This window comes from Lodderomyces beijingensis (assembly GCF_963989305.1).
Source record: "Lodderomyces beijingensis strain CBS 14171 genome assembly, chromosome: 8".
Lineage (NCBI taxonomy): Eukaryota > Fungi > Ascomycota > Pichiomycetes > Serinales > Debaryomycetaceae > Lodderomyces > Lodderomyces beijingensis.
The window spans coordinates 418,266-431,002 of NC_089977.1; the positions used below are offsets into that span (position 1 = coordinate 418,266).

Consider the following 12,737-nt stretch of genomic DNA (forward strand, 5'->3'; position numbering starts at 1 on the left):
AGCTCGCTGGTGGGCTAAGTAAAGTTGTTTTTTTCCTTTTCTGCTCTGCTGTACAACTCAGCCTGTCGTTCGGTTTCCTGTTTGATTTTCTCGATATAAACATCTAATCGGCTCAATTCGTCATTTTCATCCGGTCTAATAAATTCTTGATCTCGCTTGTCTTCGTTTGTCAATTTGTAAGGTATCAAGTTGATTGGCTTCTTGGTCAATATTTCAAAGACCTTATCGGTTGGCTCATTAAACACCAATTCATCGTACAAGATCAGGTGGACTTCGCCGTTTTCCCGCTTGGGATGTTGCGGGTTATACGGATGCAATTTCAAAGCGTGGAAAATCTGAAAGTTTTTCTCGTTTATCCCCAAATCAACGCCAGGGTGGAAGTATAGCTTAATGATGATTTCAAACTCTCCCCACCCAGTTTCAGTCACCTGGTAAGGCGGGCGTTCAATTGACCTGATTGGGTTCTCATAAGTTTCATGTAGTTTGAACGTAACCTTTTTCAAAAGCGGGGTCAAGTCTAAATCCCCCAACACCGGTTTAAAGAATACCGTCCACTCGTGAGTATGATCTGCAGGTGTGGTTGTCTTGCGTGTTTCTGGTGTTAATTTATAAGCATGATTTCCGTATAGAATAGGAAGCGATATGGAGACAAATTTGATCCTTTTTGAGTTGGAGCTCATTGCTACGGCTCTGGCAGACTAGTAGTGGCAGTGGGTACTCGAAAGAAAAAGAGAGAGGGGTCTTTTGTGCTGTTATTGTTGTTGTTTGTGATGAGGAGACGAAGGTGCTGCTGCTGCTGCTGATGGTGATGGTGTTGTTGATGATGATGGGATAGAGGTGTCACTACCAAGCGTGGTCACGTGACTGCTGCTGCTGCTGCTGCTGTCGACTGGAGGCATTTGCATGCGTTTGTTTTGGTGATAAGATGCAACGAGTGTGTGGTCCTTGTGGTGGTCCTTGTGGCCCGCATGTGAGAGCCGTCTTCCACGCGTGGTTATGTATCATAGACAAGAGATAGAGATGTCTACCTACCTCTGGCAGTTTTGTTGTGCGTTGACGAAACAGGACTTGCTTGAGACGAGGGAAACACTTTGTTTCACTACAACAACATTTTCGGACAATAGGACAATAGGACAATAGGACACGGTGCCCAGACGAGAACTGAGCCATTTTGCTGCAAACTGTTGCAATCCGTGGCTGATTTCTTATAGATCTTGGAGAAAGTCAAGATCGGGCGATCTCAACTATTGGTACAATTGATACACTAGATGAGGAATTTGCCCCAAAAGAGTAACGTGCGGCGCCTGTCACGTGATTTTCCAGTATTCTCCCTGCCCTTCCCTCCTCAAAACTTCAAACAGAAAAGGCCGCCAATTACCGCTTAATTCTCACCCTTTATTGGTGAGACAGCGAAGAGTAGTGCTTTGGAGTCTGCTCGTTCCTCCGGATCGGTTTAGTATACGTTGAATCAGTGCCGGAAATACTCGTTATTGACCGTGCTAGAGTGGAACCCATGTACGTACGTAGATTTACTCTTTAATATGGTGGTAAATGTAACTACTACTGACAGCACCTGCACGTTCTGTTAGCCTCTACGCCAACTTAGCTACAGCTACTTGGTTAAGAAGGTAAAACAGTAAACGAAATCTGACCCGACCCAGCTAGGTTATCATATACTGTACTCATGCTTCACAGCTCTCTCTGTTCAATATGGAATGGAGTGAGATGAAATGAACCGCTTCTTCCTCTTGCTTCCAATTTGCAGCGAAAAGGAGACCAAAAAAAAAGTGTGTGCTTATTTTTTACAACCAAATCGAACTTCCACACACACTTTATTCACGAAACGCGTGTCAAAGTCAAAGTAAATCTTCATCTAGGCAGCACAACCACCGTTAACACCAACGTCGCTAATAGCCAGTCAATCACCACATTCACCGCCACCACCAGATTGTAACTGCACCCGGTAGCTAGTTGGTGTTGGTTCAGTTTTCCACTTGCAGTGGTTAGAGTTCAGCAGTATTGATTCAAAGTTCTCCCATATTCCTAGGCAAATAGGGTTTGGATATTAACGGGTGGCAAAGCTAACAACACAATACAATACAGTACAGTAAAGACTAGAGGCTAGAGACTAGAGGCTAGAGGCTAGAGACTGGAGATATGCCTGCAACTTTAAAGAGAAAACGTGGCGAGGATGAGACTCAACCGGATCATATAGTATGTACAAATTGTGCAAACCAGCAGAAGAAGGAGCATCATCACCAGTGTCCTTATTACTAACCGTTGACAACTAATAGGATAGCAATAGCAATTTCAGAGACCAGATATCTCAGCTGATTAATCGCATGCAGACCCAAAAACAAAATGGACGCGCTCGAATGACTCAACCACCTCGAAACGAAAATGAGTCCGATTCTGGGCCTGATGCTGCATCTGATTCTGCACCTGGAGAAAATGGTCATCATCATGATGGCCATGATAAAGATGGTGAAGACAGTGAAGACGATGATGATGAAGATGAAGATGATGACGATGATGATGACGACGATGATGATGATAGTGACGACGACGACGACGACGACTTGGATCTGCCTGCAGAAGCAGGTGTCATTGAACGACTAACGTTGAAAAATTTCATGTGCCACGACTTTTTTGAATTGGAGTTGGGCCCGCAAATCAACTTCATCATTGGAAGAAACGGTTCGGGTAAAAGTGCAATTTTGACCGGTATTTCAGTTGGTCTTGGTGCGAAAGCTAACGATACCAATAGAGGCAGCACGATTCGAGACTTGATAAAAGATGGTACCCAGAACTCTCGGATCATTGTTGTTTTGAAAAACGAAGGTATTTGGGCTTTCAAGCCTGAAGAGTACGGCAAGAAAATCATCATTGAACGGCACCTTCGAAGAACCGGTAATAACTCGTATTCGATCAAGAATGAAGCTGGCAAGGTGATATGTACTAAAAAATCAACTTTGGATGAAATCTTGTACAAGTTCAACATCACCGTTGACAACCCGTTGGCCTTTTTATCTCAGGATAAAGCTCGCGAGTTTCTTACTTCGGCAACTGCGAAAACCAAATTCGAATATTTCATGGATGGAGCCTACATAACTGACATTTGCAATAATCTCGATGGTACAAAGGAAAACGTGCATGAGATCAAGCACAAGGTGAGACAAGCAAAGGAATTTGCTGCTCGTTGCGAAACGGAACATCGAAAGAATGTCGAGATCTACGAGACGCATAGACAATACGACGAGCTCCGAGAGAAATTGGACTTGTTGGCGGGCAAGATCCATTGGCAGAATGTGAAGACGATTGAAGACAAGATTCTAAAATACGAGACCAAGATAACCATGCTGCAGGAGGAGATCAAGAAGAAGGACGCCGAGATTGAAGAGTACAACAAGGAGATCCTGCAACGAAAGCCCGATCAAATCAAGTTGAGTGAAGACGAAAGAAATGCCGAGAACGAGGTGAATGCCGCTTTGAAGGAGGTGGAAGACGCTAGAGACGCAAGAACAAGCATTCGATCTCGGATCAATGTTTTAACGAGCGATATGGAAACCAATGAGAAGGAGATTGACAAGTTAAACAAGAACTCGGCAAAGACACAAGAGGCCATTAACAGAGAGAATGAAAAGATTGCAGAGCAACGAGGCGGATCCAAGGAAAAATTGAAGGTGCAGCTCGAGGAAGTAAGCTCCAAGATTGCAAAGTATGAACAGAGATTCGACGAAGGTAAGCAGCGACTCAAGAAATTGGAAGTGGGGCCCATCTCTCAATTGGAAGACTTGAGCAGATCGAAGCAGGAGGCCGCGTCAAAGATCCACGAATATCAAATGCAGCTAGTGGAATTGGATAAGCAGCAGAACCTGCGGTATGTGGCTTGGGGCGCTGAAAGAATGCAACTGATTATTCGAGACATCGATCGGACCACCTGGGTCAGCAAACCCATAGGTCCCGTTGGAAGCTACGTGCTGGTGAAGAAGCAATATAGTCATTGGAAACTGATGCTTGATGCGGTGTTGTCGAAAACCTTGGACTCGTTTGTGGTTTCAGATGAAAAAGACAGACACAAGCTTGCCCAGATTTTAAAGAACCACCGGGCCTATCACAACATTCTAGTCAGGAAGATGGAAAAATTCGATTTCGCCAGTGGCAAAGCCAGCGGGACTACAGTGGCCGATATGCTTGACATTGAACAGGATGCTCTTTTGTACGCCTTGATCGATACAAACTCTATCGAAAAACTAATCATTGCAAACTCCCAAGAGGAGGCCAGACGACTTTGTCGCCAGCAAAATGTGTTTAGCGTCTTGATTCAATTTGCAAGGGATTCAGGCAAAAGAGTCAGCCATAACGGGAACTTGATCATCGATCCCGTATACTACCTGTCAAAAGCCCCAAAATTTGGCACGGCCAACAAAGAAGACATGATTGCCGAATTGAAGAAATCAATCACGGAGGAGAAGGTGAACCAAAATGAATTGGAAAAAGGGATTCGGAAAATAAAGCAAGAGATGGAATCGCGCCAAAACTTGATCAAGCGTGAATTGAGCAATCTCAGACACGAGCTTGAAAAGCTCAAGCGGGAGAGAGGTGTGTTGGAAGATAAAATCGACGCCGAGGTTGACTTTACCCATGTCACAAACTTGCAAATGAGGATTGAGGATAATAATTTGCAGATAAAAAGACTAGAGTCCTTGAACGAATCAGTTGCCGAAGAAATCCGATCGAAGCAGGACCAGTTCAATTTATTGAACTCGCGAGTCCAAGCAGCCAAGGACGCCCATAGAGAGTCCACCAGGGCCAAGGCGGCAGCCAAGAAGGCCTTGTTGACCAACGCCGAGTTCATCGAGGCGTTTGAGCGCAAACGGAAGGAATGTCTCGACATGAAGTTGAGATCGCAAAAGGACATTGAGGAGGCTACGGAGTTGATTTCGGTGGCGATCCCGAAACTAGAAGAAGAAAAGAAGGATGCGGAGGCGATCTGCTCCGAGGAGGAGGCGGACATCTCCGCCAGGGACACCACGGAAACTTTGACAAAGGCGTATCAGGACGTGTCGCGACTGCTCTCGGAGGCCGAAAGACGGCTTGGAGAACCGTTGAGAGCGGTCATGGAGCGGTTAAAGTTATCCCAAGCCAAGCTTGAGTCTGCCAAGGCGAGCGAAGAAGAGTTGAACAATATCTACCTGCGCTTGGAGCAGGAGCTCGTGGTGAGACGCAACTTTCTCAGCACCACCGTGAACCATCAGGTGAGTACTGCTAGGAGGTCGTTTGAAAGCTCAATGGAGGTGAGAGGGTTCAAGGGGTCCATCAACATGAACTTTATGGAAAAGTCCCTCGAGATCTTGGTCAAGACGAAACAAGACCTCGAACTGAAAGGGGTTTCTGCCCCCGGGAGAACTGTTGAATCGTTGTCGGGAGGTGAAAAATCATATACTCAGATTGCGTTGTTGTTGGCCATCTGGCAAACGATGAACTCCAAAATCCGCGGGCTAGACGAGTTTGACGTCTACATGGACTCCGTCAACAGATCCATTAGCATCAAGTTGTTGTTGAAGAATTTGATGAAATATCCAAAGTCGCAGAACATTTTCATCACTCCGCAAGATATTGCAGTTGTTGGAGATTTTGATAATTTGAGTGTGCGAATCCATAAAATGTCGGATCCCCGTGGGTCATGATAATGATGCATGATGCATGATACATTCTTCAATTGTCATTTTTTATGGATGAATAATTATTTATATACAAGTGCTACTATATACATGTGTTGTATTATATATAGATATATATATTGTTTATATTATTTATATTCCTATAGATCAGGATCGAGAATCATCACTTCGTTGAATGTGTCGGCCTTGATCAACTTTCGGAATTTCTCATACTGGCCCCTGCTCACCCGGATGGTCAAGTCTCCTCTGTACGTTTGCAACTTACGCAAATTGCGCTCGAGCTCACTTGCCGTCGTCTCTGGCGACCGAAGGAGAAACACGATAAAAGTCTTCAACACCTCCAAGTTCGTATGGCCCTTGCGCACCTTTGCGTGATAGTCAACTACGGCTCTAGCCAAGGAGTGGTCTGCTTGCTGGTTCAAGCCAGAGATGGAGCGCAAAACTGTGATAAAGTTTTGGTTCCGTGATGCCATTCGTCTTGTCGTTTTATTGCCCAACGCTTTCATCAAGTCAAACGCGAGGCTTGGATGGCGTAAGCGGCATAGTGTAGACACCACAAACGTGCTGATCGCGGGGTGGATGCCATTTATGGAATGGAGAATTCTGTCCACGTCTCCGTCGTAGACTGTCGCCCAATTACTCTCGAAATGCTCCGTGATCAACTCGGTGAACTTTGGCAAGTCCGATCCTGCAATCGACCTCACAATCACCGGGTTGTGGTCCGACCTCAGGGACGCATAGCTATTTCGAAAGATAACGGGGTTGTAAATGTCGCTGTGGCATATCTGGCAGAGCAAGCTTTGGTGGATGTCCAACGTTTGCTTCGGTTCAAACTCGAGCTTCTCCTGGTTCTCCGCGATGTTCTTCTCGCGTCGTTTGACGTGGTCTGAAAGTATCGCGTGGAACTCGTGGGGCCGGATCCGGAGCGGGAACCGGTACTCCATGCACGCGTGCGCCAAGGAGTTGAAAGCGTTCATTGCCTCCTTAAAGAGTCCCGCTTGCGCATACGCTTCAACGACCAAGATGAGCAAGGATCGGTACGTCTCCTCCTGGAATGCAAAGGAGTAGAACCTTCGAAAATATCGCAATATCCCCGTCAACTTTGCGTACTCTGAGTTGTTGGCCAATATTATGCCTAGCTGCTGCAATATCGACTCGCTCACCAAGAACGAAATCAAGTGGTTGTCCTGTACGCCGACGCTTACTTCATCGTAGAATTGGTAATTGTCTATGAGCTCGTGGTATATAAACACGGCGCCGAGATGGTCTGCTCGTGAGCAGACGCGGGCTATAATTAGGGTCCATAGTTGATTTGGTATCTGGTAGTTTGGATGGTCTTTGAGCAAATGCTGGAGTGATATCGCTGGCTTCAAATGGCCAGATAGTAGTAGGTTGTACGTGAAAGTGACGAGTAGCTCGGCGGTCAAATGGCGATAGTGTGAACACGCAAATTCATAGACTTGCAGGTAAGGATGCTTGGATGACATCATCCATTGGAACACGTGGTTGGCATACTTTGCTTGTTCCTCGTCGAGAAGCAGCAGCAGCAGCTGCTGTTGCTGTGTAATTGAATGGGAAGACTCGCCATGTTGCGGTTGTGGTTGGATCTCCATGCCATGGGTCTGCGCAGTGAATTTAGTTCTGATTTGGGAGTTGAATCTCACCCTCAACTTCAGCCTCAGCCTCAACCCCGGTAGCAGCGGAAGCGGAGGCATCCGTAGTCGCAGCCTGACAATCATGGTTTGTGTTGATCAAAGTTTTAATCCCTTTTAAATGTGATCCCCCATGGTCTACCTCGTTTGGTGGGTGGTGGGTGTATCTGTGTATCTGTGTGGTGGAGAGTTATGAGTGAAGAGTGAAAAAAAAATCGCGGTGATTTGAAGAACTTGACCAGATTTTGCTGCTTCATCTCAAATACTCAACTTGACCCCAACCCTCTACCCGCCATGTTAAAGTTAGGGCTATCACGTTGCTGCTCCAAGGCACCTCTCCGGGGAGACCTTCTTAAGCTCACTACAAACTCGCAGCTCGGCGTTTTCAAGGGTAGTTCTCCACTAGCGAGAAACGCAGCCGTGGTTTCGTCAGTCCGATTCAACTCAACCTCATCTAGCAGTGCCCCAGAAATCAAAGACAAACTCGTGTCTTTCGCCAACGACGTCGCCGGCAGCAGCAGCAGCAGCAGCTCGCACGCCTCCGACGCCGCAGGTGCCGCAGGTGCATTACACTCGGACCAGATTGGCTACTTGCAATCCATTGGCTTGGGCCAAGGCTGGGGACCAACGAGCATCATTGAAAATTTGCTTGAAATGTGCCATGTGTACACAGGATTGCCGTGGTGGGGCACAATCGCGGTGGTGACTGTTGCCGTGAGGGTTGTGTTGTTCCCGCTCTACGTCAAGGCAAGTTCAAATGCCACGAGAATGTCCAAGATTAAGCCTCAACTCGACGAAATCTTGCAAGAGTTGAAAGACGACTCCAACGAAAACATGCAGGATAAGATGCGGTTGATGGAGAAGAGAAAGAAATTGATGAAGACAAACAATGTGTCTACACTCGCGTCATTGGCTCCAGTGGTTCAGTTGCCTCTCGCGTATGGCTTTTTCCAGGCATTGAGAAAAATGGCAAACTACCCTGTTGAGGGTTTCCAAGACCAAGGAATATTGTGGTTTGAGAACTTGAGCTCGGTTGATCCCTACTTGGGATTACAGGCGCTTGCAGCTGTGGCGGTGATAATCGTGGTTAGAACCGGTGGTGAAACGGGGCAGCATGCAATGGCAAAGAATATGCAAAAAGTGATGACTGTTGTTCCGTTGGCTTCGATCTTTATAACCAAGGGTTTTTCAGCTGCCGTTGTGTTTTATTTCGCAATCAACTCGGTCCTATCCTTGATCCAAAGTCTTATTTTCAAAAGCACGGCGTTGAGACGCATGTTGGGAATGCCCAAGAAATTCACCAGCCAGCAATTGGCTGCCGCGAATAAAAACAAGCCCGACGTTGGTGTCAAGGAGTGGTTCAAGAACTACGTGGAGGACTCGAAGAAGAAGAGTATAAAGAAGGCAAGGGACTATGAGAAAAAGTTGGAAGTCACCAAACAAAGAAGGAGCAGCGGGAACGATGGGTTTATCAAGAAGAGAAGCTAAGAGTGTCGTGTCGGGGCCATGGAGTGGCGATGCTTGCAAAACTAATTACTTGTAAATAAACAACTCTAGAGGAATGAACATGGACATGTTGGGAGTTTAATTTTGTCCTTGCAGGCGTGTTATTTGCCCGTTATCAGCTCGGACATGTTTCTACTTCGGCCTTCGCAACAGGCATGAAGCGAGCTGGGCCAGTACGTCCTCGGCGATGATATTTGTAAACAACCATCCTCATTGTTGCGACCTCTATTGCTTACTCTTTGCTATTAGCTTTATATGTATTTATATTTAGAAATTGACAAACCAAACTCTGAGGTTCTACTGCTTCAAGGTGTCTCTCAAATTTCCAAAGGGCAACACCTGGTCAATTCTTTCCGAGTCCGAAAAGAACATGGCCAAACGGTCAATGCCGCACCCCCATCCTCCGGTTGGGGGCAAGCCCAACTGCATAGTCTTGACATACTCCCAATCCGGGATCAACATCTCGTCGTCACCATAAGTCTCTCCGTTCAACTGCTGTTGTTTGAATTTTTGCAACTGGCGCTCAGGATCATTTTCCTCTTCATATGCGTTTACGTACTCCTTGCCGTCGATAAACAACTCAAACCTCAACGACACTGGTATGCTGCTGCTCCCGTTGCTCAATTTCGATTTGGCAAGCGGAGAAAGTATCTCTGGGTGGTTGTATATCATGACGGGAGTGTTGGGGTGACGGGTTATGCTCAATGACTCCAAATACGTTTCACACAAGTTATTCAACAATTTGGTGGGGTTGGGGGCGCACAGGCTCGGTATTTCAAGGCCAAGTTCCCGATGGTAGTTGATTAAGCCGTCCAAGGACACATCGTCTAGCTTGCGCCCGGTGATTTGCTCTAGTGTCGGTAAAAAGTCATACTTTGGGAAACTCGTGGCGCCATTCGTGTTTTCGCCGTTGGAGACGTGGAAGACATCAAACAATTCCTGGAACAACTCTTCTGTCATATCCATGAGTTCCTCGAGGCTTGTATGCGTCTGGTAGAACTCGCACGAGGTAAACTCGGGGTTGTGCGATTGGTCGATGCCTTCGTTCCTAAAGTTGGTTCCAATCTCAAAGATCTTGTCAAAGCCGCCAATCACGAGTTTTTTCAACCAAAGTTCAGGCGCAACGCGCAATTGCACAAGTTCGTCTTTGAAGGTGGTCTGGAATGGGCGTGCATTGGCACCGGTTCCCGAGCTGCTTAGGATGGGGGTCTGCACCTCGAGGAATCCTTTATTGAGGAAAAACCGCCTCAAAGTCTGGATGACGGTGGATTTAACAATGATGGGCCTCTTGGAAACGGGGTTCACCAAATAGTTCATGACTCGATTCTGGTTGATGATCCCCTTGTCGGTTAGCTTGTTTGGTATTGCGTTCAACGCAGGACTTAAAATTTGAATCGGGGAGTTGACTTTTAAGGTCAACTCGCCTGCTTTCGTTCTCGAGGCGTACCCATTGCAGCTGATGTGGTCCCCTTCTTTGAACCAAGAATGCTCCTTGTCGAATTCGTCCTCGTCCATATCGACCAGTTTATTAGATACCATGATTTGTAGTCGCGCACCATCCTGAATCACGTCAATAAAGTACAATTTCTTCCCGACTTTTCTGATGCTGGTGATTCTGCCTTCGATATTGTAAGTTTCGCGAGATGTCGGTGATTCAACCTCGTCAAACAATTCGCGGAACAAAGGTATTCGCAACCTTTGCGTTCCCATAAACCGGTTTCTCACATCCGATATTGCTGGGTAAAACGGAGAAGGAATAGATGTATGGCCCTGGGCTTGAATGGACGATTTTCTGACTTCGCTGGTGAGGCTAAAGTCGGATGAATGATTGTCCTCGGCCGTGACAGCTCTTCGAGATGTGTCACTAGAACGCTGTCGCCGTTGTAACTGGGTTACTCTTCTTTTTGCTGCTGCAATAAAACTCTTTTGGCTTCCCCGACATGGTAATAGCCTTGCTAGCATTGCATGGATTCACCCGAGTCAGTCCTGGTCTGGCTGAACATAAATAGAGAGATCCTTCACGAACTGAAAAATAAAAAAATAGAGAGAGATTGCAAACTAACAAATACGCGCAAGATCCAAATGTGGGCGGGAACTGCTACAGTACTGCAAACCTCGAAAAATCAAGATCATAATTGCAAAATTCTTTAACAAAAAACGGACGCAGGATAGACTGGCCGTGGCTCCAATTGATGACAGCGAGAGTGTTCTCATTGGAAAGAATTTGTTGTAGTATGAGCATGGGGGGAACAAAATATCCCGTCTTTTTTTGGCGTGGTTTTCACTGGAACATCTTTGCAGTCCAAGTTTTATTCCGAAATTGCTGCAAAATTCCACGAGACTGGTTTCAAACAGAGTACTCAATAAAAAAAAAACAACCAAAACTCAAGACACAGTGAGACCAAAAGAGAATAGACAAACTAGATACATCTGAGGTTGAGTCACGTTTTTTCCTTCTCAGTTTCGGTACAGCTGAAGGACCCACGGCTTTCTGAGTTTGCCCCAGCAGGCAAGAGACTAAGAAAATGTCCTTACAAAAGGTTTGTATTGCTAAAATTTAATAACGAGATCACTTCTATAAGACCAGGAGGGGCTTCATGGAAATTTCCACCGACTGAACGGTTCACACTAGCTTGCCATCTCTTCGTCGTTATCATCGTCATCTTCCTCGTCGTCGTCCTCCTCGGCCTGTTTTCTTGCTTCCAACACTACATCGTCGGGCACAAATTGATGCCTATTCCCAGTGTGCTCTTTACTTATCCAGGAAATCTCCAACTCATAGTCCTTGTCCTTGTTGTCCTCGTGAGCAAGGCTTATTATTTTAGCAGCAACCTTGACGGCTTCCGCACAAGTGATCTCTTCGAAATTCAATTTTTCCAACTCTGATTTTGCAATTTGGCGTCCTTTCCCGGTGGCGGCTCCGCTGTAGCCCCAACACGTTCCGCTGGGCTCGATCATGTACAAATGCGGACCGTCGTCGTCGACACCTCCCACTATCGAAACAACGCCAAATGGCCTCACCGAGTTGTAGCAGGTGTAGTTCTGGACATAGATGCCCATTCTGTCCATCAAATTGGGCACTGGCACGGGCACCTTGAACACCGATTTGAAAGATTGAGCTTCTTCTCGACATCTGTTCACGAAATGGCGTCCATCGGGGAGTAGCCCTGAGTAAACCACGCCAATGTGGCGGTCAACCGTTTGGATCCGCTTGTTCTTGCCCGGCACCAATAGTTTCGAGTTTATTATCTTCTCCACGGCCAACACAACGCCGTCCTTGCATTTGATTCCAATTGATGTGCCGCCATTCTCGACTGCTTTCATAGCATACTCGACTTGGAAATTTCTCCCATCTTTCAAAAATTCAACTGTTAGTAATCTCAGTCCGGCATTGTCACAAAAAACAAGATGACGTTTCTGATGGGTGACTTTTATAAATACATACCTGGTGAGAAAACACTATTTGATAAATCGTATCCAGTTCCAATCGAGGTCTAATTGCAAATGTTAGTGATCAATTACTCCAAAAAACCAATCATCGCTTCCCAATTCCTCCCTTTTATTCCGCTTTCTTCTTCCTCCGAGTGCATGCACATACCATTGTCTCTCAGGCTTGTTTTGGTCAAGATCTCTCAATGCTTGGTACAACAGTATGGTGCCAACTACTGCTTTCTCCAGACTAGACAGATAGTAACTAGTGTTCTCTTTTTCTTCTCTGAGATTTGTCGCCACCACCACCACCACCAATGGAAAAAAATCAACAACTTCAGCCAAATCTCGACCGCGCGAGGGTTGTTTTCCACGACGGGTCTTTTTTATTCCCCCACCAGAGATCTCAATGACCCACAAGTGGAAGATAAGGATCAGACGGACGGACGGTCACCAACACACATAC

General features: G+C 46.3%; 6 protein-coding genes across 6 annotated transcripts; 2 read left to right on the forward strand and 4 right to left on the reverse strand. All coding sequences in view use genetic code 12, as the record gives it.

Annotated features, from left to right (window-relative positions):
• Window positions 1-14: 14 nt before the first annotated feature.
• LODBEIA_P59080 (uncharacterized protein) lies at window positions 15-680 on the reverse strand (the record flags this gene model as incomplete). Its single annotated transcript, XM_066976292.1, has 1 exon — window positions 15-680. The coding sequence occupies one exon, from the start codon at window positions 678-680 to the stop codon at window positions 15-17; it is 666 nt and encodes a 221-aa protein (XP_066832846.1).
• A 1,477-nt stretch (window positions 681-2,157) lies between these two features.
• LODBEIA_P59090 (uncharacterized protein) lies at window positions 2,158-5,690 on the forward strand (the record flags this gene model as incomplete). The annotated part of the gene is made up of 2 exons (XM_066976293.1): window positions 2,158-2,214; window positions 2,295-5,690. 2 exons carry the CDS (start codon window positions 2,158-2,160, stop codon window positions 5,688-5,690), a joined length of 3,453 nt encoding a protein of 1,150 aa, XP_066832847.1.
• Window positions 5,691-5,824: 134 nt separating this feature from the next.
• LODBEIA_P59100 (uncharacterized protein) lies at window positions 5,825-7,423 on the reverse strand (the record flags this gene model as incomplete). Its single annotated transcript, XM_066976295.1, has 1 exon — window positions 5,825-7,423. One exon carries the CDS (start codon window positions 7,421-7,423, stop codon window positions 5,825-5,827), a length of 1,599 nt encoding a protein of 532 aa, XP_066832848.1.
• Window positions 7,424-7,630: 207 nt separating this feature from the next.
• Window positions 7,631-8,824, forward strand: LODBEIA_P59110 (uncharacterized protein; the record flags this gene model as incomplete). Its single annotated transcript, XM_066976296.1, has 1 exon — window positions 7,631-8,824. The coding sequence occupies one exon, from the start codon at window positions 7,631-7,633 to the stop codon at window positions 8,822-8,824; it is 1,194 nt and encodes a 397-aa protein (XP_066832849.1).
• A 315-nt stretch (window positions 8,825-9,139) lies between these two features.
• On the reverse strand, window positions 9,140-10,552 carry LODBEIA_P59120 (uncharacterized protein; the record flags this gene model as incomplete). The annotated part of the gene is made up of 1 exon (XM_066976297.1): window positions 9,140-10,552. The coding sequence occupies one exon, from the start codon at window positions 10,550-10,552 to the stop codon at window positions 9,140-9,142; it is 1,413 nt and encodes a 470-aa protein (XP_066832850.1).
• A 918-nt stretch (window positions 10,553-11,470) lies between these two features.
• On the reverse strand, window positions 11,471-12,443 carry LODBEIA_P59130 (uncharacterized protein; the record flags this gene model as incomplete). The annotated part of the gene is made up of 2 exons (XM_066976298.1): window positions 11,471-12,195; window positions 12,437-12,443. The coding sequence occupies 2 exons, from the start codon at window positions 12,441-12,443 to the stop codon at window positions 11,471-11,473; spliced, it is 732 nt and encodes a 243-aa protein (XP_066832851.1).
• Between the last annotated feature and the right edge of the window lie 294 nt (window positions 12,444-12,737).